The sequence below is a fragment of the Rhinatrema bivittatum genome, chromosome 6, assembly GCF_901001135.1.
Source record: "Rhinatrema bivittatum chromosome 6, aRhiBiv1.1, whole genome shotgun sequence".
In the NCBI taxonomy this organism is placed as follows: Eukaryota; Metazoa; Chordata; class Amphibia; order Gymnophiona; family Rhinatrematidae; genus Rhinatrema; species Rhinatrema bivittatum.
The window spans coordinates 39,222,632-39,249,573 of NC_042620.1; the positions used below are offsets into that span (position 1 = coordinate 39,222,632).

The 26,942-nt window shown below is 43.6% G+C and overlaps 1 protein-coding gene across 3 annotated transcripts in view; it reads left to right on the forward strand.

Moving 5' to 3' along the window:
- SCTR (secretin receptor) overlaps positions 1 to 26,942 on the forward strand; it is a 36,371-nt gene that overhangs the window by 2,272 nt on the left and 7,157 nt on the right. For 2 of the 3 annotated variants that reach the window (XM_029605313.1, XM_029605312.1), the window contains exons 2-12: positions 135 to 252; positions 4,066 to 4,176; positions 5,037 to 5,140; positions 12,237 to 12,334; positions 14,371 to 14,503; positions 16,105 to 16,258; positions 16,355 to 16,415; positions 17,533 to 17,602; positions 21,511 to 21,602; positions 22,401 to 22,539; positions 25,159 to 25,200. In XM_029605313.1, coding sequence (XP_029461173.1) covers positions 174 to 252; positions 4,066 to 4,176; positions 5,037 to 5,140; positions 12,237 to 12,334; positions 14,371 to 14,503; positions 16,105 to 16,258; positions 16,355 to 16,415; positions 17,533 to 17,602; positions 21,511 to 21,602; positions 22,401 to 22,539; positions 25,159 to 25,200 — 1,083 coding nt within the window. In that variant the 5' untranslated portion in view covers positions 135 to 173. The remainder of the gene's footprint in view (positions 1 to 134; positions 253 to 4,065; positions 4,177 to 5,036; positions 5,141 to 12,236; positions 12,335 to 14,370; positions 14,504 to 16,104; positions 16,259 to 16,354; positions 16,416 to 17,532; positions 17,603 to 21,510; positions 21,603 to 22,400; positions 22,540 to 25,158; positions 25,201 to 26,942) is intronic. The other variant, XM_029605314.1, reaches the window with a different exon arrangement.

Consider the following 26,942-nt stretch of genomic DNA (forward strand, 5'->3'; position numbering starts at 1 on the left):
GTACTGTGTTTAGAACAAAATGTTGCGAATTAAAAACTGGATCCGTGAGAAGTCCCTTCTTGGAAAGTTCAATCTGCAATTCCTGTTTGCATTTTTAAATGTTCTTTTACTTTATTTATTCATTTCATTTTCAGACTGAATCTGTTTCACCAGGATGTGATCTGCTTGGGGTCATGAAAAAGGAAGAGGACCTATGCTTGGAGTTTCTTTTTCAAGAGCAGAACAGATCAGAAAATCAGTGGCAGACATCAGGTAAATACTGGGATTTTGTATAGTAACAATTCAAAATCTGCTGTTACTCTCATCCCGTCATGCTGAGCTGTGATGTCTGTGATGATTAAGATACTCTCTGAACAACTAGGAATAAGCAGATGAAAATGAACCAAATCAACTACAGTAAATAACGTTTTCCCTATAAGATTTCTTACGACCATCCCATTCTCATTTTTAAATATGAAAGCAGGGAATATGACCCCTGATTAGGACCATAAAGCCCATCTTTGCCTGACCAGTTTCATGCCTGGTGCAATGCCATAGGCCTCAGTTGATCTCTCCCCTTTGCTTTCTGGAATCACATTACAGTGTTTGCCACCACCTCCACCCAAAGGCTGGGCAGTGCATTTACCTTCCTTTTGGTGAAGAAATATTTTCTGATGATACTCCTGAATCTACCCCCTTGAAGCCTTATACTGTGGCCTCCAATTCTATAATTTCCTTTCTGCCAAAGATTTGCTTCTTGTTCGTTATATTATATTTTAGAGGTATTTAAATGTCTCTGTCCTATCCCATTTGTTTCACCTAATTTCTACCAAATGAATGTCAAATTACTTAAGAATAATTCATATATGAAAAAAACATAAATATCCTATTACCAATTAAAGTTCAAAATAGAAACAGCTGAACAATTTATGTACTAAAACACGATCAAACTAGCTAAAACAGAACATATGTAAGTGCATAACATAAGAGCATAATTTGTGCCATGCTGGGTCAGACCAAGGTCCATCGAGCCCCAGTATTCTGTCTCCAGCAGTGGCCAGTCCGGGTCACAGATATCCGGCAGACTCCCCCAATGGTTGATCTAGTTCTTGTATCTCACTCCCAGGGATAAGCGCTAGCTTTCCCAAATCTACCTGGGGATAAGTACTGGCTTTTCCAAGTCTACCTGGCTAATAACTGTTTATGGACTTAACCTTCAGGAACTTGTCCAATCCTCTTTTGAACCCCACTATGTTAGTTGCTTTTACCATATCCTCTGGCAACAGATTCCATAGCTTGATTTTGTGCTGAGTGAAAAAATACTTCCTACAATTTGTTTGAAATCTGCTGGTTGCTAGTTCTATGTAGTGCCCTTTAGTCCTAGTGTTATAGTAAATAATCATTCCCTATTTACCCATTCCATCCACTCATGATTTTATAAATTTCAGTCATATGCCTTCTCAGCCCTCTCTTTTCCTCTTTTTACCTTTTCTATGTCCTCATGTCTTTTTTGAAATGGGTTGACTAGAGCTGGGGTTGCATCATAGGTCTATACAAAGGCATTATAATATTCTCAGTTTTATTCTCTGTTCCTTTCCAATTAATTCCTAACATTCTATTTGCTTTTTTGACTGCCACTGCACACCAAGCCAAAGATTTTAAGGTATTGTTTACATGGACTTGGAGCTCCTTTTCCTGGGTGGTGACACCTAACATAGAAGTCAGCATTGGATACTTGTGGTTGGGATTATTTTTCCCTACGTCCATTACTTTGCACTTGTTCACATTAAATTGCATCTGCCATTTAGAAGCCCAGTCTCTCAGGCTCACAGGATTCTTCTGCAGTTCTTCACAATCTTTAGCCATTTTCATGACTCAAAAGAATTTTGTGTTATTTGCAAATTTGCTCACCTCACTTATAATTCCTTTCTCCCAATCATTTATGAATATGCTAAATTGCACAGGTTCCAAAACAGACCCCTGGGGCATTCCATTAACAACCTTTCTCCATTGGGAAAACTGACCATTTAGTCCTATGCTCTGTTTTCTGTTTTTTATCCAGTTACCAATCCACAATAGAAAATTTTCTCCGATCCCATGACCTCCCAATGTCCTGAAAAGTCTCTCATGAGAGAGTTTGTTAAGCACCTTCTGAAAATCCAGACATATTATATCAACCGGCTCACCTTTATCTGCATGTTTATTTACACCTACAAAAAAAATCTAGTAAATTGGTAAGGCAAGACTTCCCTTTGCAAAAACCATGTTTACTCTCCCCCATATCTATGAGCGGGCAGTGTCTCTGCCTCCTTTTTGAAGAAGCTATGGAATCTGTTGCCAGAGGATATGGTAAAAGCATGTGGCGTTAAGTCACAGCTTTTTAACCAGATCAAATTGCTGAGGCTTAGCTTAGAAAAAGGGTTTAAGATCCGGGGTGGAAATATTAAACTAAAAAGAAAGCCCTTTGTTTTTAAGAATAGCTTCTACCATTTTGCTGGCACTGACATCAGGTTCACCAGTCTATAGTTTCCCAGATCACCCCGGAGCTCTTTTTAAAAATCGGCACCACATTGACCACCCTCCAGTCTTCTGGTACCGTGGTTGTTTTAAATAATAGGTTGCAAATCACCAAAACAGGTCTGCAGTTTAATTTTTGAGTTCCTTCAGAATTCTGGGATGAATACCATCCGGTCCTGGTGATCTGTTCTTTAGTCTGTCAATCTGAGTTATGTCCTCCAGTTTCAGTGATTCCATATAGTTGTATAGAGTCATCACTGTCAAAAAATGTTTCTGGGGTGTGAGTGTGTGTGTGTGTAAGTATGTATGTACTGGATTTACATCTGCATACTTGTTACAGCCACACACCATCATAATTATAATTATAGCTATTAGCTAGGTATCTACATATTTCCCAACTCCTCATCTATCTATATGTCTGTCTATCATTGTAGGGCTCTGCTTATAAATATATATTCATGCTCCCTATCTGTAAGACTGTTTAGACTGCTAGACATAATTAATTTCAATGTGAATAAAATGGGAGTGAATGTTAAGAAACGGAAAATTTGTTGATCTTATATGTATAACAGGTATAATTCAGAGTTATTTAATGACTCTGCAGTGAGGTATGTCCTGGATTTAAGAGATGTGATTGTTATTTATTTATTTTGTCACCTTTTTTACTCGCCTAATTACAAAGAGTACTCTAAGCGAGGTTCAACATAAACCAAAATACAATCATATTCTGATTTTTGGAAGATATTTGTGATGTTCGGCTCGTGATCATTTGTTCATTTAGTGGAAAAGTACATGCACCTACGTTGGGCACAAGTATAACCCAAAAAAGGGATCAAATTAGCCTAAGTTTCTAACTTGTGACCTGCAGCGCCAATCATCCGGGCTTCAGCCCTGTGAACTGTGCATTCGTGCATCTCTCATAAACATTCAGGATTCCATGATCGTAAAAAAAAATAAATCTAAAAAATAGAGCAAAAGTAAAACTTTCAATCACTCGCCCTCTGCTTGGATCAATAAGAAGAGCTGGGCATACTGACTCTCCTTAGGAAACTTAATATCAATAGCGAAGGGAGATTTTCAGGGGAATTTGAATATCTTGATGAAGGCAGGGACAAACGCTTATAAAAAATACAAGCAGCCATAAAACTGACCTGAGGAGTGAAGCTAAAATGTAGAATCGTATTGTTTTGCCACAGATCTTGCCACAATCTTCGTCCTCTTCCTATATAAATGATAAAGTCTTTTAGACAGTTAAAGTATATTTCCGAGCACTCTTGCAGCCAAGTGATGACCTCAGCCCTTTCCTTGGATCCTTAGTACATATGCAAAGTACACCCAGTTGTAACTCCACGGAAAAATACATGTGCACGTATTGAACATGTGGTAGCATAGACACAAAGAGGTAGAATTAGAACAAGATGAAAAGCTTATTTTCAGAACTTTTCGTGGCATCAAACCCTTCTCCCCACCCCAAAAAACAAAAACTATCTTTTCACATTTGTTTAAATATCTCTCCCATACAGAGCTTGCTAATGTGAGCGTTGAACTCTTTCATCCATCTTGTATTAGGACACTGCCCTGGTACCTGGGATAGTGGGATCTGCTGGCCGCCTTCTGCAGTTGGACAGACCGTTTCTGCTCAGTGTCCAAAATTTCTGCAAATCCTTACTGGAAACCAAGGTAACAGAAAGAAATGGAGCCTGTACTGTAAGCACTAGTAGCTTGAGATTTATTTAATGTTTGGGTACTTGCCAGGTACTTGTGGCCTGGATTGGCCACTGCTGGAAACAGGATGCTGGGCTTGATGGACTCTTGGTCTGACCCAGTATGGCAATTCTTATGTTCTTATCTTCTTACTGTCAGAGAGACTAGCAGGGTTTATTCTGGAGAGAGTGCCAACTGAAGATCTAAGTGTTAACACTACTTCAGTACTGGAAAAGAGCCTAGAAGGAATTATATAACGGATTGTTCAAGGTGCATTCAAGTAGGAAGAAGGAGGGAGAAGAAGCTGAAGTTCCTTAAGGATAAATCCTGGGCCGGCCGGGAATGCGGGCAGTTGGCCTTCATAGCCCCTGGTAGGGAGGGAATCGACCATCATGCAGTAGCAAATGCCTAGTGCCAAGACTCAGGCTGCACATGTACCAGCCTCTGGCTTCCTGGCTGAGGACTGTCTCTGCAAAGGCTGGGCTGGATAGGAGTGGTGGGGAGGTTTCAAGTTGAGAAAAATGAAGAGTCCTGGAGCTATGGTACGGTAGAAGCCAGCTCCGATTGAACTGGCAGGCCAAACGAGCAGGGGGAAACAGTTAAGTTCAGTGGGACATAATTTTACAGCAGAGATAAAAAGGGTCAGAGCTGCTTTAGATGTAATTGAGGTATTTGAGGGGCAGGGTTTTCAAGAATAAAATGGAGTGGATATATAATGCAGGAATTGTGGATGTACTGCATATGTTCATTTTATTGCTTGTTCTGTGTTAGAATTTTTATTTTTTTGTATTGTAAGCAGTTGCATAAATACTTTTGCATCTGCCGCTCCTTCCCAGGTTTTGTTTATCGCAACTGCACCCGTGAAGGCTGGTCTGACACTTTCCAAACGGTTGAAGTTGCTTGTGGATATGAGGTGAATGATACCAGCAATGAAGCCAGGGTGAGTCCGATTGGTTTGTTGTATTCCTGGATTGTGCCAGCTGTTTTGGTTATAATATGCAAGTGATAAACAAGTAGTCCAACTCTCTAGTAGCTAATTACAGTGCCTGGCCAGTTCTGTAGAAGAGATGCCCTGATTGTGATACCCTGAGGAAGGGGCATTACACTGCTGTAAAACTGGTTCCTGGTCCCTTCCCAGTAAAATGTATCGTTCTTTTCCTCACTGGAAATGAGGTGACATTACAAATTTAAAAAAAATGTTCAAACCATGATAATTTCTTATCATGCAGAAACACCGACATATATAACAAAGATACATATCATTAACATAACTTACTTATCTAAAAAAAATTCTTTATTATCAAACACTTACTGAATAATAAAAAAAGACATATACATATACAACACAACAATCACAAACCTAATATCATATACATAAATACACACACACACACAAATACTAAAAACCATGCAACATATTTTGCTCAGGGGAGTTGCATCAGGAGTAGTTAATCTGCAGGTTGCCTATGTGGACTCAGCACTATAATGTACTGCCGCCGCTGAGACCTACTGGCCCCAAGGGCTCAACCTACAGGGGAGATGACTGGCTAGGTGGAAGACTGGCCCTTGTCTTGTTCCGAGTTCTGCCTTACAGTCCTGTGCTGCTCCCCAGGTGGGTTTCCTGGACTCTGGAACCCATAACATTGTCCCTTGCATCCTCTCCAATACTGTCTCTTCTCTCCTCTCCTTTACTACCCTGTCAGAGTCCGTTTCTTCTTATGATTCTACACTGTCCTCTGCTTTGGACACTCTTGCCCTACCCATCCTCTGTCCTGTAAGGTTTGCTAAACCCCAACCTTAGCTTATTTTCAGAGTTTGCTTCCTAAGTTCTTGCATTCACTCTCAGAGCATTTCTGGCTAAACTCCTGTTCTCATGAGCAGGAAAAGGCTGTATGGCCTAACTAATCTGCCTATCCACCCACCTAATTCAGCTTTACAATCCCTATCATTCCCTCAAAGATTCCATTTTTATCCCATGCTTTCTTAAATTCATATACTATTTTTGTATCCTCAGCCTCCATGGGGAGGCTGTTCCATGCAATCGCTACCCTCTCTATAAAGAAATATTTCCTTAGATTATGCCTGATCCTACTCCCTTTCATCCTTATCCCATGATCCCTTGTTCTAGAGCCTCATTTCTATTGAAAAAGGCTAACTTCCTGTGCATGGAAACATTGAAGGTATTTAAATGTCTCTATCATATTTTTTTCTATATCACTTTTCCTCTAGGATATGCATGTTTAGATCTTTAAGTTTCTCCCCATATGCTTTAGAATGAAGACCACTGGCCATTTTAGTAGCCACCCTCTGAACAGACTCCATCCAGTTTCTATCCTTCTGAAGGTGCGGTCTCCAGAATTGTACAAGGTATTCCACTGAGGTCTCACCAGAACCTGTACAGGTTCAATATCACTTCCCTTTTTGTGCTGACCATTCCTCTCCCTATGCGGTCAAGCATCTTTTTGGCTTTTACCATCACTTTATCCACCTGTTGTCCACCTTCAGATCATCCGATACAATTACTCCTAGATCCTGCTCCTCTTTTGTGCTTAGACGAATTTCACTTTCAATACTGTACTTCTCCCTGGCATTTTTGCATCCTAAATGCATAACTCTGTATTTTTTAGTATTAAATCTTAGCTGTTAGACCCAAGACATTCCTCAAGCTTCGCTAAAGCCCTCCTCATATTTTCCATACCTTTCTAGCTGTCTACCCTGTTGCAGATTTTGGTATCATCAGCAAAAAAACAAACTTTTCCCAATAATCCTTCTGCAATGTTGTTCGCGAAAATGTTCAAAAAAGAACCGGACAGTCAGCTACTCAAACATTGCTCTATCAAATCTTGACTATTAAAGTGGACTTCTCAATGGATTATGCCTTACTTCACAATATTGAAGGAGCTACAGGGGCGTTGGCACATCCTATATGCATACAGATTTGTATTGCAACACGGTTGGAAATTGCTCGGACATAGAAATCGTCTAAAGGACCGACCATTCAGGATGTGATTAAGAGGTTGGATTCCGTGTGCACCATGAGCAAGCTCACTGCAGCTAAAAGACAAAATTTACAGGTCTTCACTAAAACATGGGAAGATTACTTGAAGTGGCAAGGAGCATCAAAGGGAATGGTTCATTGATGCGGGAAGACTCTCAGGGGAGGTGCACAGGCTTAGGAATAACTGCGGAAGGAACTACTGTTTTTACTCCTCATTATGTATTTCAGCACCCGTTGACACTCTTATTTCTTTAATTTTTATTTATTATTTCCTACAGCTTCACAGCTTACTTGTATTATGTACTATGTTGTTCATCATACTGATGGGGGGGGTGGGGGAAGGGGAGAAAAGAAGGAAGGGGATAACGGTATATATTGGTAAAGGCATTCTGTTTTGTTGCATTACCTGTTCGAAGTGTGTGGCCTTGTTATTGCCAATAAAAATTATAAATTGAAAAAAAAAAAAAAAACCGGACCAAGGACTGATCCCCGAGTCACACCACTAGTAATGCCCGCCTCCTCAGAGTGAACTCTGTTTATTTACCACTATGCTTTGTCACTTCTCATTCAACCAGTTTCTAACCCAAGCAGTCACTCTAGGGCCTATACCAAGGGTGACTTAATATATTTCAAATTCATGCTCACCCGCTCCCAGTATCCTATTACATTCACCAAGCAAGATTATTATGTCCACCTGACAAACATCCTTGCCTCTAAATCCCATCGTCTCTTTGCCACGTTCACCTCTCTCCTCAAACTACCTTTGCCTCTCATCTCCTCTTCCATCGCTGCCTAAACTATGGCAGACCTCTTCCATGAAAAAATTCACAGCATTAATTGTGAGTTCTCCATCAGACCACCTCTGCCCCTACTTTATTCACTTCCCCCTCCCTTGGGCCTCTGCAACACATTTTTCCTTTTCTGAAATCACATAGGAAATTACACATCTTCTCTCCTCCTTCAAACTCACTTCTTGTTCCTTTGACCCCCCCCCCCCCATCTTTCTTCGCTTCTCAGTTCTATGTCCCCCTGTAATCAACCCCTCCATCTCCACAATCTATCACTTGCCTTTGCAATTGTCCCATCTTCCTTCAGATATGTTATGAAACCACCACTCCTCAAAAATCCCTCACTAGATTCTACTTGCTGTGTTAACTATCATCTTATCTCCCCCCTCCCTTTTGCAACCAAACTGCTCGAACGTGCCATTCACCTCTGCTGTCTTTACTCTGTTTCATCTCAGGCCATTCTAGATCAACTGCAGTCTTACTTTTGCCCTCTGCATTCCACAGAAACTGTTCTCGCTAAAGTCTTTTCATCTAAATCATCTCTTTATGGTCAAAACCAAGGACTTTTCCTCCTTGACCTATCTGCTGCTTTTGTCATAAGAACATAAGAAAATGCCATACTGGGTCAGACCAAGGGTCCATCAAGCCCAGCATCCTGTTTCCAACAGAGGCCAATCCAGGCCATAAGAACCTGGCAAGTACCCAAAAACTAAGTCTATTCCATGTAACCGTTGCTAATGGCAGTGGCTATTCTCTAAGTGAACTTAATAGCAGGTAATGGACTTCTCCTCCAAGAACTTATCCAATCCTTTTTTAAACACAGCTATACTAACTGCACTAACCACATCCTCTGGCAACAATTCCAGAGTTTAATTGTGCGTTGAGTAAAAAAGAACTTTCTCCGATTAGTTTTAAATGTGCCTCATGCTAACTTCATGGAGTGCCCCCTAGTCTTTCTACTATCACTGTGGATTGCTGTCTACTGTCTACTTCTTTCCCATAGTCTCCCGTTTGCCATGTATGTTTGTCTTGACAAGATTGGAAGCTCCATGGAGTAGGCACTGTCTCTTATGTGTATCTATACATCGTGTAGTTTCGTTTATTAAATTTGTTACACTGCCTTTCTCATTAAGGCAGTTTACATTCAAATTTAACATACATCATAATCAATAAGCATTGGCTTACTAAAAAAACATTCAAATAACTCCAAAGTAAAAACATAAAATAACAAACTCAGAAATCACATCTCTATTCTATCAGCAATACACAATAAGCATTGACATACTAAAAAGCAGGCAGAGCTCATTTACTACAGTTCATAAATATTGTGGCACACCCAACAGCAAAAGACAGATTTGTTGGGAGGTCTGTGGCTGCAATTCTGCTGAACTATATGGATGGTCTTGAGACAATGCTCCCACAAAGTGTCTTATTTATTCACTGTTTGAACTGTTTTGTTACAGTAAATATCATAAATGCTCCAAAACAATGCTTCTTGGATGGAGTACACCTACTAACAGAAAGTCAAGGTTCCCATTTACTTCTTTACGGCTGCCATCAAATTATTTTTCAGTCAAGTAATACAGAATATGAGTTGCAGAAATATTAAAACATAATCAATGGGTTAGTTTTTGTCCTGAGCATGGACAAAAACTATGTTCTTATGATCTCCCCACAAAATTGGAATGCCTTCTTATTTTCAAACATCTCTCTGTGGCTGATGTTATGCTCTCACTGGTGCTTGTCTCTTCTAGGGAGTAGGAAAAGGCTCACAGGTCCTCAGCCCTTATCCTTGGGGTTCGGGTGTTGCCTTCTCCAAAAGGGTTCAAGGGTTAAACAACAGTCCTAGTCAAAAATCCCACACTGGGAAGTGCTGTCAGTGGTGCTTGCCTCCCCTAGGGAGTAGAGGAATGGCTCACAGGTCTTCGGACCCTGGTCCCGGGTTTGGGTATGTTCCTCTCCAAGGAAGTCAAGGTTTTCCCCAAAATGAAAATCCAGAAGGGGATCCGTCAAAAATCTCTTATCTAAAAATGAGGCAGTTCCTCTCAGTCAGGAAGTGTACTGAGGGCTAACTAAAAATGACCTCCCTGAACTTACTGATCACCTCACTAACAGGCCGATACAGTACAGTGCGCTCCGCCAGAGTGCACTGTTAACCCGCGATTGGACGCACGTTTTCGACGAGCTAGCTTTACCCCTTATTCAGTAAGGGGTAATAGCGCGTCGAAAACGCGCATCCAACCCCCCCGAACCTAATAGCGCCTGCAACATGCAAATGCATGTTGCAGGCGCTATTAGGTATTCCCGTGCGATTCATTAAGTAAAATGTGCTGCCAAGCCGCACATTTTACTTTCAGAAATTAGCGCCTACCCAAAGGTAGGTGTTAATTTCTCCATGCACCGGGAAAGTGCACAGAAAAGCAGAAAAACTGCTTTTCTGTGCACACTCCGACTTAATATCATGACAATATTAAGTCGGAGGAACCGAAAGTTTAAAAAAGATTAAAATAAAAAAATTGAAATCGGCTCGCGGGTTGAAAACCGGACGCTCAATTTTGCCGGCGTCTACTTTCCGAACCTGAGGCTGTCAGCGGGTTTGAGAACCAGTGCCGGCAAAATTAAGCGTCGGCTGTCAAACCTGCTGACAGCCGCCACTCCTGTCCAAAAAGCGCTAGGGACACACTAGTGTCCCTAGCGTCTCTTTTTGCGACAGGCCCTCATTTGAATACAGAATCGCGCGCACAGGAGAGCGGGCGTTCGCCTGCTCTCCCGCAACTTTTACTGTATTGGCCCGTAAGTACCCTGAGACAAGCAGTCTCAGTCCTCCCATGTTTGGTGTAACTGAAACGAATTGGAAATCTCAGTGAGCTGTTATTTTTTGTGATAAAGGACATAGGGCCATCTGGTGGCAGACCAGGGGGTCTGTCACAGTGTATTTGGATTTTCAGAAGGTATTTGACAAAGTCTCTCAAGAGAGACTCCTCAGGAAATTGAGAGGTCATGGGATCGGACACAGTGTCCTATTGTGGATTGGTAAATGGATAAAAGACAGAAAACAGAGGGTAGGACAAAATGGTAAATTTTACAAATGGAGAAAGTTTGTTGATGGAGTGCCCCAGGGGTCTGTATTGGGACCTGTGCTGTTTAGCATATTCATAAATGATCTGGAGATAGGAACGAGTGAGGTGACCAAATTTGCAGATGACACAAAATTGTTTTGAGTCGTTAAAATAGCAGTGGATTGTGAAGAACTGCAGAAGGCCCTTGTGAGAGTAGGAGACTGGGCTTCTAATGTCAGATGCAATTTAATTTGGATAGGTGCAAAGTAATGCACATAGGGAAAAATAATCCCAACTGCAGGTACACCTTGCTGGTTTCCATGTTAGGAGTCACCAACCAAGAAAAGGACCTCGGCGTCCTTGTGGACATTACCTTGAAATCTTTGGATCAGGGTGTAGCGACCGTCAAAAAAAGCCAATAGAATATTAGGAATTATTTGGAAAAGAATAGTGAACAAAATGAGAATATCATAATGCCCTTGTATAGATCCATGATGCAACAATGCCTTGAGAATTATGTCCAGTTCTGGTTGCCCTATCTCATAGACATAGCAGATATAGAAAAGACAAAAAATAATAAAGGGATGGAAAAGCTCCCTTATGGAGAAAGGCTAAACAGATTATGACTCTTTAGCTTGGAAAAGAAATGACTGAGAGGGGACATGATTGAAATTTATAAAACCATGGGTAGGGTAGAAAGGGTAAATAGTGGACACTAGGACTAGGGGACACTACATAGAACTAGCACCCGTAAGATGTAAAACAAATCATAGGAAGTATTTTTTCACTCAGCGCACAATCAAGCTATGGAATCTGTTGCCAGAGGATGTGGTCAAGGAATCTAACATAGTGGGGCTCAAAAGAGGCTTGGACAAGTTTCTGAAGGAAAAATCCATAAATAGTTATTAGCCAGATAGACTTGGGAAAGCCAACGCTTATCTCTGGGAGTGAGATACAAGAAACAGATCCACTACTGGGGATCTGCCGGGTGCTTGTGACCCGGACTGGCCATTGTTGGAGACAGAATTCTGGGCTCGATGGACCTTGGTCTGACCCAACATGGCACTACTTATGTTCCTTTGTTTTTATGCTGCACACAGTCAGTGCTAGAGAAAATAAATGACAAGGCATCCATTGCTAGCACCTGTTTCAAACGGGCAGATTTGCTCCTGACTTTGTGTCCTTTTGCAGACGTCTTACTACGTGAAACTGAAGATCTTGTACACGGTTGGATATGGCATCTCCCTCGGGGCACTGACGGCAGCCTTGGTGATCCTTGCTACATTTAGGTCAGCAGAAACATTATAAATACTGCCTTTACGCTTATGGGGGAGCGTTTCACATGAGCCGAATAGATGGCGGGAGATTTAGCCGATCCTTCTGAGAAACTTCATTTTGAGAAATCAAATAAAGAGGCTGGGTCAGAATGTCGCCTTCTTGGAACTGGTGGGGACCAAGCATCCTTTTGCTCCATTGATCTCCCAGTCTGCCTCTTGGATTTCACTTTTCTTTCCTACTTGAGGCAGCACGAATTATGTGCAACAAGCCCTCTGTGAAAGTATGCTCGAAATGGGGGTGCCCAGTAATAGGCAGAGGGGGAGAGGTCTGTGGCAAGAGATTATTAGTATTTATCTATTTCAGATTTCTTATATCCTGTGTATAATGGAGCAGCCATTCTAGCAATACATGATTGGCAATTAAAATAGCAGCTAGCTGGCTGCAGGGATAATAATAATAATAATAATTTTTGGATTTGCATCCCACCTTTCCAAATGATGCTCAAGGCAGCTTACAGCATTATTAGAATTCAGGCACAATAAATCCCTGCCCCAAAGGGCTTACAATCTGACAGGATCGATGCACCCATCTGAACGTTAAGAAACCGGGCACTGGTTTTCAGTGCACATTTTTAACGCCTAGATTAATTTGTTGGTTTTTTTTTTTAACTCCCGGTGCAGTAAGCTAATGAAATGCAAATGCATCGGGAGTTTAAAAAAGTACATTAAGAATAAAATGTGTGTTTGGCACAGGTCCAACGCACATTTTAACTCGGGGGGGGGGGGGGGGGAGAGAGAAGCTTCTCTGACAGGCTATAAGTGACGCCCGCTGCCGCCACTATCCTGGGTAAGTCAGTACTTATCCACGGACATTTTTACACTTTTTCTTAAAAACGTTTCCCCCCCTTTTGTAGGCGTTTTAAATGCCCACGCAGTAGCGCTGGAAACTTAACTTTCGGAGTTAAATTTACGGTGTTAAAAAAGGCACATTGGCCAGGTGCGGTCTGTCTGCATCGGGGAGTGCCGCTTAATGCCCTCATTTGCATGGGATTTCCATGCGAGGGCCGCTAAGCTGTACTCCCATTTAGAAACGCGCATTTTCTGCACGTGAAACTCCGTGGTGAATGGGGAGTACGTTTTGTGCTCCGAAAATGCACGTTGAAGTGCAGGCAGAAAGGTGCATTTGGCTGAGTTCACCTTTCTGCATCGGCCCATAAGTGACTTGCCCAAAATCAGAAGGAAAGTCAGTAAGGGACGTGGGCTTTAAATCCTGATTATCAGCCCAGTGCTCTAACCACTAGGCCACGCCTTCTCTCCACTGTTCTCCTAATATGAGGTCCATGTAATTTTTATTCACATCAGCTTTTTTTTTTTAAATCATATACATTTCCTGTACTGCTGATTGTGGGATCTGAGCAAGATGAGTGGATTATTACAGATTCACAAGCAGATCAAATGTAACAAGGGCGGAGGTAGCTGTAGCTTTCCTGTCAACTTTAAATGTATTTCTAACGTAGTCAACAGGAGGGATTCAAAAACAGCCGGCCTCGCCTCCTGGTGAGCCTTCTCCAAAGAAGTCTAGAACGAGCACGTTCAGCTCGCCTAATGTTTCCCCACAAAACCCGAAAGCAAAGGAACTTGTAGGGTCCAAACTAGCAGATCAGTCCATTAAACTGGAACGGTCTGGCAGCAAAGCTTTGGAGATGAAATTATCGTATCCTAGAGAGAACGCAGGGTTCGTTTTATAAGGCAGGGCTGAATAAGCATTGATGTCAGGTGCCTCCAGGTCGCAAGGAGCAAGCTAAGCCAGCCGGGATCTTCATCCCACCCGCAGGCGGGCACTCCTAGTGCTGCTTTACCTAGAGAAACCGCGATTTCAAGTCTGCGCATACTTTAGAGAAAAACCAGCACTGGCTTAGTCTGTCCATTATGATGTAGAATCATCCAGCGACCGTAAATATCGGTCACATGAGCAAGCGATCTTTATTAAAACAAGCACAAGTCCTATTTTTTTTAATCCATCTTTTTTGTTCTTCTTGTGCTAACAGAAGACTTCACTGCACCAGGAACTATATCCACATGCACTTGTTTGCATCTTTTATGCTGCGCGCCGTGCTGGTCTTCGTCCGAGACGGCGTTCTCTTTTCCGCCGAGGACATTCACCACTGCAGTTCCTACCCGGTACAGTACTCGATCCCCTTTAAACCTCTCCCCGGGACAGTTTCGTAGGCGAGAGGTAAAGAAATGCAGTAGCTTGACGGGAAAGGTTCCTGTTCTGTCCTCTGTGGATTTCTCCCTAGTCACCAAATGGTAAGAAAAGTCGTCGTTGCCGCCCCAGGGCACTGCATCGATCGGCATTTTTCTGCCCTTCTGGGATGTTCGTGTTCCTGGCAAAGAGCCAGAACATGAACTCTCAGCACCCGAATTAATTGGCCAGTTCAGCCTGGGACTACCAGCCAATTCCATGTCACGACAGCCATGCTGAGTCAGTCCGGAGTTTGCCCGTTTGCATCTATGGACCGGAGAACGGCGGCTTGCTTTTGGCGCAGAGCTTGCCGGCAATCCCAAATTCAGCTAGCAAGGGTGGTGCATCAGGAGGCTGTCTGGCTGGCAGAAAAGTTTGTCCCTGCGAAGCAGTCATTGTCCTCACGGGCTCAGCTCCTCTCCGTTTGTGTGCCATTAGCAGCAGTTGTAGGCTCTGAATCCAGCCACTAGGTGGTGTTGTTATGTAAGGATTGAATCCCCCCCCAGCCAGTGGCTGTGAATGCTGCCTCTGCAACCCCATCTGGCCCATGGAGTAGAGTATTGACCCGGGAATGCAATCCAAGCCTCCTGCGGGCTGGCCCAGTTTGTGTTATCGTGCATCCAGAAGAATGAACACGGATTGAAACAGCCCCCTAAGTGCTTTTTGACACTTCTTGTCTGGTGCTAATTAAAATTGAAATTTTCTCTGCGATGGGGTTACCAACTGGACGGTATTTGACCGGTTTCCTTAAAAGAGGGCCAGCAACTGGCAGAATGAGAAAACCAGCCTATGTAAGTCCAGTTTTCTGCCGTCGGCCGGCCTCCAGACCGACACAGACTCCTTCTCTCCTGCCTGGCAGACCTTGATTTTGTAATCTGGGGCTGCTGCGAGCCCACGCTGGTCCTGTCTCCCAGCAGGAGGAGGCGAGGCCGCTGTGGGGACCCGGGAGAGGGGCGAGTGCCCACTCTGGCCTCGCTCACGTGCGCCTTCCTAAGTTAATTCTGCTGTAGCCGCCGTTCAGATCAGGCTCGGAGCAGACCTAGATTACAAAAATCAAAGGTCATTGGCGTTGAGATGCTGGGCCTGCAGCATGGCATTCATGTCAGAGGGGTAGGGGGCATGGCACTGATGTCAGAGGAGAGGAGTGAAGCATGTGGCCAGGTTATTTCTGGTGGGGAGGTGGGGGTACAGTTGCTTTAATCCTTTTTCTGCTTTCTACCCTCTCCATGGTCCTGTGCAGGCAACTGTACTTGTCCGAGCCTTAGTTTACCCAGGCCAAATTGAGCAATAACAAAATGATAACACTGTGCTTGTCCTCTTCTCTCGAGCTGAAACTGTCATGGTAGTCCAGAAAGGTGGGCGAGGCCAGGTCTGAAAGTTCTGTGATTGCAGGGCCCGCTGGCCCATTTTTTGGCGGGTTCAACAGTCTCTGCATAACTCCAGATTGATAAATAATCCACAGGCATTGTCGAGCTCCTTTCCGGGTGCAGCGTGACGGCTCCCTTTTACTTTTTTTGTTTTGTTTTGGTTTTCCCAGGCTGGCTGCAAGCTCGTCATGATCCTCTTTCAGTACTGCATTATGGCTAATTACAGCTGGCTGCTGGTAGAAGGGCTGTACCTTCACACCCTCCTCGTCGTCTCCTTCTTCTCTGAGCGGAAGTACTTCTGGTGGTACATTGCTCTAGGATGGGGTGCGTTTCATATTCCTTCCTTCCTTCCATGGACGCAGGCGCTGCCGTTTCATTTATTGGTTTTGCACATGAATTGTGGTTTTTGTTTCGTTTCAGGGTTCCCATTGGTGTTTATCGTAGCGTGGTCCGTATGCAGGCACCTGTACGAAGACAAAGGGTAAATATGTCATTCCATATCGATTGTGAATAAACTGAATTGTAAGTACCTACAACAGCTCCTATTATCACATATCTCTGGAAACTGTTAGTGGTTACTGGCGTTGTTATTCTTTGTAGAATCTATGTCTGCTTTTCTACATCCATTCTTTGCCTTGGATGGGAAAGGCAGAAAAGGTCTGAAAAGATCCTGAAATGGAAGTTTTAAAAAATATATATATTTATCAACATTTCTTTGTTCTGCGTGTTTTCACTCTGTTTCTGCCAGTGGTTTGTTTATCAAACCTCTGGAAATCCTGTGACGTCGCAGACCCTTTTGTGACGTGTGGGGTGGTTTGCTGCATGGCATTCTGGGACCATTTTCCCTGCAGGCTGCTAAAGGGTCAGTTATTCCAGAATTGCTACAGGACTGACCTCCCTCCACGTACGGTTTTGTCCTGTTTATCTTGAAAAACCAACCTCATGCATCGCTACCCCACCTGGGGTTTCCAGCCGATTCCGTGTCATAGGAAACGGGCCCTCAGCTGGTACCATTGACCGTATCAAAGGGCAACCACCACAGCATGGCGACTATCCAGCTCTGTGTACCAGCCATCCAGTATGATGCCAACATTAACAGACTAATAAAATCAAAAGGGTGTCGTTAACTCTGAGATGCAAGAGGCAATTAAATTACTGATTAATAAATTCAGGAGATTTGCTAATAATGCTTTGTTTACGTTTTGGGGAAGTTTGCAGGAAGGGAGTGAGAGTAGAGCAGGAGCTGAGCTCTAAGGAGCCTAATGAGCTGCCTCTTCAGAGTTGGGAATGCGGAGGTAGGAGGGCTTGCTCCATTGCCAGATAGCAATCAAAACAGCCCGGTGACACTGTAATCCGAACACTGTCCATATTCTCAGATACCTAAATATCTCAAATACAGGGAGAAGCTATGTGGCGCTTAATGGTATGTTTTCAAAAGCAAAAAATGATTTGATTTGCTGAATGGGAGCTGCATTCTTTAAATGCAAAAAAACTTCTCAGCAAGAAAGCTTTGCATGAAGTTGAACTGGTGATTTGCTAAGCCTGAAGAACCTCATAAATTAAAAGGTCTGAAGAACTCCCTCTTTCTTTTGTTCTAGGTGCTGGGACATTAACATGAATGCCAGTATTTGGTGGATTATCAGAGGACCTGTAATTATGTCCATTTTTGTAAGTTATAGCAGTTTAATTTTTTATTTAATTTTTTTTAGAATAATTGCATCAAGAGCATGTTTTCAGATATTCTTAATATAATTGAAGAGCGCTGATATTTTTCTGCATTTGGAGTAATATTTTGATATAAATAAAAATGCAGCTCGAGGTGGATACAGCATAATAGCAGAAACATTTCTGAGTGGCTAAGGATCCGAGTGAAGAGGACGCACCAGACGGCTGGAGTCAGTGGCACATAATCTCATTGCTGGATCCCTGATGGAAGAACTGGTCAGAGGGAAAAATGAGATTCACTGGTCATGTAGGCAGAGGGTTTAATTAGGGCATGAGAGAGGCAGAGGGAAAAAGAGAGAGGCGGTGACATTAAACAACAGACACTATCTGGAAGCCTGGGCAAAAGTGGAACACAGAGAGAACTGGTGCAGGGTGGTGGACAACCTATGGCGATAATGAACCTGGTTGGAATGAGGTGACATGCAGGGTCGTAAGGGGATCAGGCTCTGAACTGCTGCTGTTCACTGTTGTTTTTTTTTTATTATCAATGTTCTGGAGACAGTGCTAAGCAACAGGACTGCTCTTTTTGCAGGTACTTCAGGTTTCATTAATGGGATAGTGGCCTATGGCTACCTTTGCATTTCACTGCAGAATTGCTTGGGGTTGCAGAGTGGGCATTTGGGCTTCCTTTGGATTGTGGTGTAGAGACAACTGTAAGGCAGTCAGAAGCAGAGCTCACCTCCGTCTGCACCCAACTTCATCCACCATGTAACTGTGACATTGAACTCCCATTAGTCCCTGTACGCTTTGCCCCACTGCCTCTGCTGCTTCCTGTCCATGCTCCTCTGAGCTTGATCAGGTATCATCAGTGGCCCCTGTTCTCTCATGATTCCGTGGCCACGACAAGGGCCGCAAAAGCCGGCCATTACCAAGGAATTCCCCATTCCTCATGGAATCGCCATGGGAGACCAGGGGCTGGGTGAACCAGAAGTGGTGGTAGTGGTGGCTCGCACACCTCGCCCTACACCCATCCCATGCTGATCCCAGAGTGGCATAGGAGGACAGGGCTAGCATGGTGTCCCAGGCCACGTCCTTCTCCTTTGCTGCTGGGAGTCACAGTTTCATTGTTTGAGCCTCATGGCATATTACACCAAGCCGGGATTAGATGAGAGGGGATGGGGAGAGGGAATTAGCAGAGGGAGGAAGAGGTTAAAGTGTGAATGAGTGAGAGGGGGGTGAGGGAGGGGTTTAAAGTGGGAGGGAGTGAGAGAGAAGGGGAACTGGAGGGAGGCCCAGGCCAGTGGCGTTTTGTATGGGGACAATGTACAATGGTGTCAGCTTCGGTCTTCCAACACCATTTCCAATAGCAGCAGCTGTGGAGCAGGAGCAAGCAGGGATCGGTCGCTGCTGTCCCACCGCTGCTGCTATGAAGACATTTTCAACGAGAGGGTAAGAGAGTCAAAGGGTTTGGGGAGAATCGGGACAGGGCCCAGGATTTGGGTTTGGCTGCAGAACAAATTTTGTTTGTTTGCTTTTTTTGTTTTAAAGAAAAAAAACAAAAACAGCAAACAAAATGAAAAAAATGTCTGCAAACTGTGCTCTGCCATTGGCACGCTGGAGAAATCCACGTCAGTTCCCGTAGCTTCTGCTTCCTTCTCTGTAACAAGCTCATGCAGTTTGGGTGTGGGAAATCTATGACCAGGACATGCACTCCTGAGGCGGCTGCATGCATGGGATTTTTTTTTTTATTTTAAATTTTTAGTATGAAATTAGAGCATTCTTTGGAACCTTGTTTGGCAGTTGGTGTATAGTTCCAAATTGTTATGATTTTTAGTGCTGTTATCTCACTCAGACCTCTCATAGTAACATAGTGATGTCAGCAGAAAAAGACCAAATAGTCCATCCAGCAAGTTTCTGAGGGTAGTAACTGCCGCATCCCTACGCCTTCTGATAAGGGTAGTAATATTTACATTCAAAACCAAGCAACTAAGAAACCCATAACAAAATTATTGCTAACAACATTTTTACAGGCTGAGCAGCCTTCTTGATAATTCAGACAGTGTTTTGCTTTTGGACTTGACCATAGAAGCAGTCCTGTACTTTTCCCCTAATGTTTGCGTATCAGTTCCCCGGATCGGAAGAGTGAGGGCCCTGCTTTGCGACCTAAACATCTTGTGGCCTCTTTGTCCTCAGTCTCTGGAAAGAGTTTTTGACCTGAAACAAGGAATGAGAAAAAGAAAAGTGTTTACATCAGAGTCACAGTTGTGAAACAGCAGCCACATATATATATATATATCTAAGGATAGGACTGGGCTGAGCAGTTTTTATAAGTGGAAAAATATTCTCAGCAGGTTAACATAAAAATCCTGCATGTGAAATTAGAGATGTGACCCAGAAAACGCAGTATGTACCCTTTACCTGAGGCTTGCTCACTGAACTGATAGAATAGGAGAAAGACCTTGATCTGGTGGATAGACTGCACTGGGTAGGTGAGAGGAGGTATGAGGGGAAAGGGATGCCATCATTAACCAATGGAGGAGGGGGGTAGTATCAACCAATCAGATGGCTCGATTGACTGACGCACCTCCTCCTCCTCTCCCGTCATGCAGTGGAATGGAAGTTGAACCATTCCGTTAGAGGTCGTTAAGGAAACCTTTCCCCAAAAGCACTTATTTTAAAAATTAAAAAGGAGGTATTTATTTTAAAGCAACCATACATTTTAAAATATGCAGGGGACTATTTAGTAGCTGCCGTCCCAAGTGTTTCTTACTGTTTAAGACCATCACTTTGCATGGGTGTGCTTTGCCTCGCAGCCAGACCCAGACACAGCGGCAGCAGGCTGAAACGGTGAAGTCGCGCCAGCAGCAGCATTCTTTGACTTGCACGCTTGGACATGCCGATGCGGTATTGTGTGCTGAGCCTAGAGCACAGGTTAACGAGCACTTGGACGCGCGTCCATAACCCCCTGATGCAATAAGGGGATCAGCGCATCCAAAGCGCGCATTCAAACTCGCGCATAGCTAATAGCACTCATCACATGTAAATTCCATGTAGATGAGCCTATTAGATATTCCCCCGCAATGCAAAAAATCCCCATGCGCCAGAGGCCTACTTTTTAACCTGTCAAATTTTATGCCTGCCCGGAGCAGGCGTATAGTCTTCCTGCGCATTAAGGGCTCAACTTAAAAACAAAAAAAAACTGCTTTTCTGTGGTTCCTCCTACATAGTATGGTCGCGATGTACCACAGAAAGCAATGCCATGCAAAAAAAAGTCTTGACATACAAAAAAAAATTTCAGGGTCGCACAATATATACACGCTCAGACCATGTATACTGTGCGTGAGTATTGTGCCAGTAAATTAGCTGCCACGGGATAAAACGGACAGGCACTTAATATTAAATTATTCACTGCTTCACCTACTGCCGATTGGTCCATTCACTGTCACATTTCAGTGAAAGGACCAATCCCCTTTCAAATGGCCGTCCTGAAAGGGGATTGGTCCTTTTCACTGACATTTGTCAGTGAAAAGGACCAATCAGGAACAGCCCTGCCAGAGGGTGGGGAGGGAGCTCTGGCCAGGCTGTTGTGGAGGCACAGGCACTTCTCCTGGGCGCCCGATGCAGAGCACTAGATAGTTTGCGCGTCCCTTTCAGTGCGGCAGCTCATTTGCCTATCGCATCGAGCGTCCAGGAGAGGCAGGTAAGCGTGCGCCCACTTTGGACGCACATTTTTTACGCACATGATATTACTTCAGCCTGGAAATGTGCCACAGGGTGTGGTTTGTCAGGAACTCCAAAACTGGACCCTGATGATTCATCAAGCTGCAGGGGAGACTGGGGAAGGAGGAAAGAGAGAGGCAAACAAAAATGGCTTATTTGTTTTTTTCTACCCACACTTTTTTGTTTTGCAGCTCAATTTCATTTTTTTCGTAAGAATTCTCAGGATATTGATCAAAAAACTCAGGACTTCGGAAGTTTGGGGGAATGATTTTGGCCACTACAAGTGAGTTAATGTTGGCTGGTTTAAAGACAAATAATTAAAAAAAATATAAAGCTTTTTATTAAATCCATTTTATATGGGACTGGCCTGGTGGCTCACTGGCACTGCAGTGCACAGCTGTACAAGAGGGACCTGGCTTTGATTCCTGGCTCAGGTCTTCTTTCTCCAGGGCTGGATGGGGCTGAGGATGGTGCGGAGGCAGCGTTCGCAGATCCTGGGTGCTAGGGTGTCCCAGTCATTATGTATCGGCGACATCTAGTGGCCATATGTAGGGTTTCTGATTGCGGAGCTCCAGAAAAAGCCTGGTGCATGGCTTCCAGCTGAGGACTGTCGCTGCAATGACAGCTGGGAGCAGGGCCGGTGCTCCCATTAGGCAAACTAGGCAGTCGCCTAGAGTGCCAAAATTTTGGGGGTGGCAAACTCCAGCCAGTGCAAAGCCCAGAAGGGGGTGCTATTCCAGAGCCAACGCCACCAAAGACGTGCGTACTGTGCGGGAGCCACCACCGCCGGTGGGAGGGAGGAGGTTGCATGACGGAAGGTTTGCCCAGGGTGCCAAATACTCATGCACTGGCTCTGGTTGGGAGGAGATTGAGAAACGGGAGGGAAAATTCCCAGGTAGTTGTGAATGAAGATAAAAGATGCCAGATCTCAGCCCTGGTTCTCATTGAACTGGCTGCTCCAAAAGAAGCAAGAGGAAACTGCTAGGTCCAGCCCCTCTTCTCCCCCTCCTTCCCTCACCCCCAAATTTTGCACTGTACCTCATTTGTTTCCCACCCTCATCCCTTGCCTTATTTCTTCCAGAAGACTCGTGAAGTCCACGTTGCTCCTCATCGCTCTCTTTGGCGTGCATTACATTGTCTTTGCCTTCTTCCCTGAAGACGTCAGCAGCGGCACAGTGGAAATCCGCCTGTCTTTCGAGCTAGCGCTCGGATCTTTTCAGGTACCTTTCCGTGTCGAAATCTTTGGACCTTCTGCACGTTTCGTTGTCAGCATAAATAATACTTCAAAGGTGGCGGCTTGACGTCGTAACCTTTTACGCAGCATGGCAATGGACGACACAGACAGGCCCATCCGCCTGGACCCGTGCGGTCGAGACCTGACTGATTGTGACATGCATGACTTCCAAAGCAGCCACATTGTTTAGATCCTTAAAAAAAATAGCATCTTGCTCCTGTCTTGGCTCTGTTTCATCTTTTGGTCTCGTTCCTAGAGCGTTTAAAAATAATTTTTCCTAACATATTTCATTCTTATGCTCTTACATTTTTTGGAGTAAAAGGTGTGTATATGTTTTGTTATGGCCGTAGCTCATTTTAAAAATCTCTTTCCCAGCGTCTGCTTTCTAGATGTTTATGTAATTTTCTAGTCTTGACTACATTGCCCTGGCTTATGGCATTTATTTGATTTTCTTTTTTTATGTTTAAATGATCTTAAATTAACTAAAGCTCTGTATTGTGTTTTTATATTTATGAGCTGATAGCGTTTTATTTGATTTTCTTTTACTGTAATCCACTGAGAGAGAGAATTTATGATCAATGGAATATAAGTTTAAAATTATGTATTTGTCTCTGAAGTTTTTAAAGTATTCATATGTCTTCCTTTGTGTTTTTATTAATTCTTTAACTGTTTATTGTGTTATAATCTATGGATTTTTTATATGTTTTATATTGTTTGATCTTCTTGATTTGTTGGAACTTTCCATTTTTTTTAACACTGCTGATCCTCGACTTGAGCATCTCTGAAAGAAAGGCTAGTAATTAAATTAAAATCAAAAAACAATAAGCAATACTGTTTTTAGGTTTTCCACACACACTCTTGTGTGCTGACCGCATCATGGCCTGATTGCTGAGAATGAAATTAGGCATTGAAAATGAAGATCTTAATAATTTTTTCTTTTATCAAAAACATTTTTTATTGTTCAGCCATAAATAAACTGTTCTAACCCCAATATTTTTTATGCAAAGAACTTGCAGTACATAGGGAGGGTCTTTCTGCTTTACCTGCTGAAATGGCCTGTTATAAAATTCCCTGCCCGGTATGTGGTTAAAATTCACGTGCGTACGCCATGTCTACGAGTTAAAGTGACCCAGACTGAGTGGAGGCGTTCCCAGAGGTAGAGGTTGGGAGGGGTTTTGCACGTACATGCATTCTTTTACCTATTTAAAAAAATATTAATGTAAAATTTCCCAAAAAATCTCAGCTCACATAATAGCAGGTGTAATTGATCTTTATTGATAAATATTTGACATTCCGTCAAGGCCGATTACAATCAAGACAGAGTCATGAGTGTGAAGTTGCTGTGAAATACGAGCTAATCACAGTCAGATTATATTCCCTAAGAACATGAGCACGTAGCTAAAGAAGAACTATAAAATAGTTACAGGGCAGGTTACATAAAAAATAATGAACTGCACGTAGGAGATGCAATTGTACATAGTGACCTATGATATGAGATAGATCTTGAGTGTGTATTTTGGATGTAGATATCACTGCTAATAGATAAGAAGAGGGCCCATTTGGCACATTATTTAGCAGTGAAGGAATAAAATAGAAATAGCAGAATGGGTACAGAGTACAAATGGAGAGGCCTAAGCTAGCCTCTGGTTCAGGGGCAGTAAGAATCAGGTAAGTAGAAGCAGCCCAGCTGGAGGAAGTTGTGGGCTCGTCAGCAGGAAAAGTTGGAGTGGTAGATGGAAGAGTCTTTGATGTGGAGTCTAGGGGAAGGCTTGGCTAAACAGCAAGGCCTTGATTTTTTTTTTTTTTCAGAATATGAGGTAAAAAGTTTCAAGGCGCAAGGCTGGTGGTTTCTTTTGCCATGGTTTGGGGGTAGAGCAGCTGAATGTGCAAATTCTATTGCAGAAGTCAGTCAAAGGGAGAAAGATCGGCCAGTTGGGAGAATCGGAGCTCCCTCATGGAAGTGTAGGAGAACAGAAGATGGGAGAGAGATTCAGGGGCCAGTTGGTTCACGCATTCAAAGACAAAGCAGAGAGTTTTGAATTTTATCCTACTTTCAACCAGGAGCCAATGGAATTGGAGGAATATTGACTTTTTATGGTCAGTGGATTCGGGCCTTCCCTGATGCCTGGCTGCCATGCTCTGTAAAAGTTGAGGTTATATTGTGAGATGCCCTTAAATAGGGAGTTACAGTATTTTATGCACCCGCAGGGGTGGATTGGCCTACCGGGGGATCGGGCATTCCCCGGTGGGCCGGTCGCTCTGGTCACGTGCTAGTTTTATTGGGATAACTTTCAAAGCAAATTTATATGCTTATTTACGTTCACTTCGGAACTTGGTGTAACTTATGGCACATATTTGCCGTCCAATTCATAAGCAATGTTACAAAATTATCCCAGAAGGAATAAAGCAGTGTTTCTTCTTTTTATAAATGGTGGATGCAATTCTCTCGTTCCACATGGTTCTCCAAGTGAAATAAAGACTTGCCTAGGAGGAGTCCGTTCTGCAGATTGCTTCGTGTGTACTGTCTACACCAGGTCTGCTACAGATACAAAACACTGGCCTTACCTTGCAGCTACATCATAATTATTGGGGTTTTGTTTTTCAGGGCTTCGTCGTGGCTGTGCTGTATTGTTTCCTTAATGGCGAGGTAAGTTGCCTGCAGATCTTTGACGACTTCTAGCAATCTGTTAAGCGCCGACGATGGGATCTCCAGGCTGCCAGTCCTCGGCCTCTTTTTTTTGGGGCTCTTATCAAGTGAGAGGTCTGAGCTGTGAGCTGAGGTGGCCTTCGGGAGAATTTATGCAATTCTGGGCAGTGTGGCGGTCCCTTGAATGAAGCATGGAGGTGCATTCTCTCTGGAACACTGTGTTTGATGAAAGTGACTCGCATGTGATTTTAGCACTGATTCTTTAATATTTTACTTGCATAAAGAAAAATTTACAAAAGTGGTTACTTTCAGCCTACTGTTTCCTAAGTTCAGGCTACATACTTAAACAGTCCTACAAATATTTATACAAGTAGTCGTTAATAGTAACACAGGAGAATTTTTGTGTTGCAGTTTAACGCTCTGCCACCTAACTCCACTGGGGATAGCAAAGTGGTCTGACCATCAAAGCAGGAGGATTAAACCTCAAGTACTCAGCATGTGATTTGACCTTTTCAAGGGAGCCCGTTCATTTCTTAAAATCGAGAAACATAGTATTTTTCTCTAGTTTCATGTATTGATACTGTATGGTATAGCAAAAGTTTTCAAAGACAGCGTATCTTCAGTCTATAAGTGGCAGCAGAGTGGATTGTATTGGGGGTGGGGGGTGCTCTGTTTGTAGCCACCCTGTGCTGCCTTGTGAAGTCCCTGAGGTCCTGGTGGAAACCTGTGTGGTCATTCCTGTTCTCTCTCCTCACTCACTCTGGGCAAGCTCACCACCGCTTTATACTTAGGGTTACCCTGGAGTCTTGCAGAGTTAAAGGGAACCTCCAGGTTGCTGCTACCGGGAACCTCCAGGTCGCTGCTACCAGCAACCTTGGAGAAAAGCCATCGGGAATTCTGAAAATAAAAAAATGGGGGGAATTGTACTTAACTCTCCATTCCCTGTACGTACCCGGATCAGTCCAGACCATGGGTTGAGCCTCCTTTCCAGCAGGTGGAGACAGACCAAAACTGAAAGGGTATCCTATATGAGGACAGAGCCTACCCTGCAGCCCTTCAGTATTTGTCTGTCTCCAGCAGGTGGAGCAGCTCACCCTGTGGTTCCCTGTTCACGTCTACTTATCCCTTCTGGGCGTTTTTTCCTTCTGTGTGTCTCTTGTGTTTGGAGTTCGCACTGGCAAGGTTTAAGAAGAAAGACAACATGAGCAAAGACCCAGCTTCTGTAAGCTAACTGTAACACATATTTTATTATTTGGGGGTAATGAATGCATTTTGAATATATTAGTCACTTTTTGATAACAGAATACTTTTCCTTGATTTTTTTTTTTTTTTTTTTAAATCACTGCGTGGACTTAGCAGACGCTCACAGACTTCTCCACCCTCGCTCACAAAGCAGGGGCGTCGACAGGCATGGACCCACAGAGTCCGTGTCTCAAGCCTCTGGACGGTGCCCCGGCCTGCGAGTGCCCTGCGTGGGCGGAACCCTGCTGCTCAACGCCACTCAGCGTCACGGAGGGCCGGGTACCCTTTTTTCATCCCGATGCATTTTTGGGAGGGGCTCTCCCTCCCCTGTGGATCTCTGGAGGGATACCCTCTCTTCCTCCTCCTCCTCCTGCCCCTTTCCTCCCACCCGCTGCAGATCTTGGGATCCAGCTTTTCAAAATGTCTAGTGATGCCCTCTGACACAAGTCATTTAAACAGGCATTAAAAAGCAAAGGGAGCCCCATCGTCCTTTTAAAAAT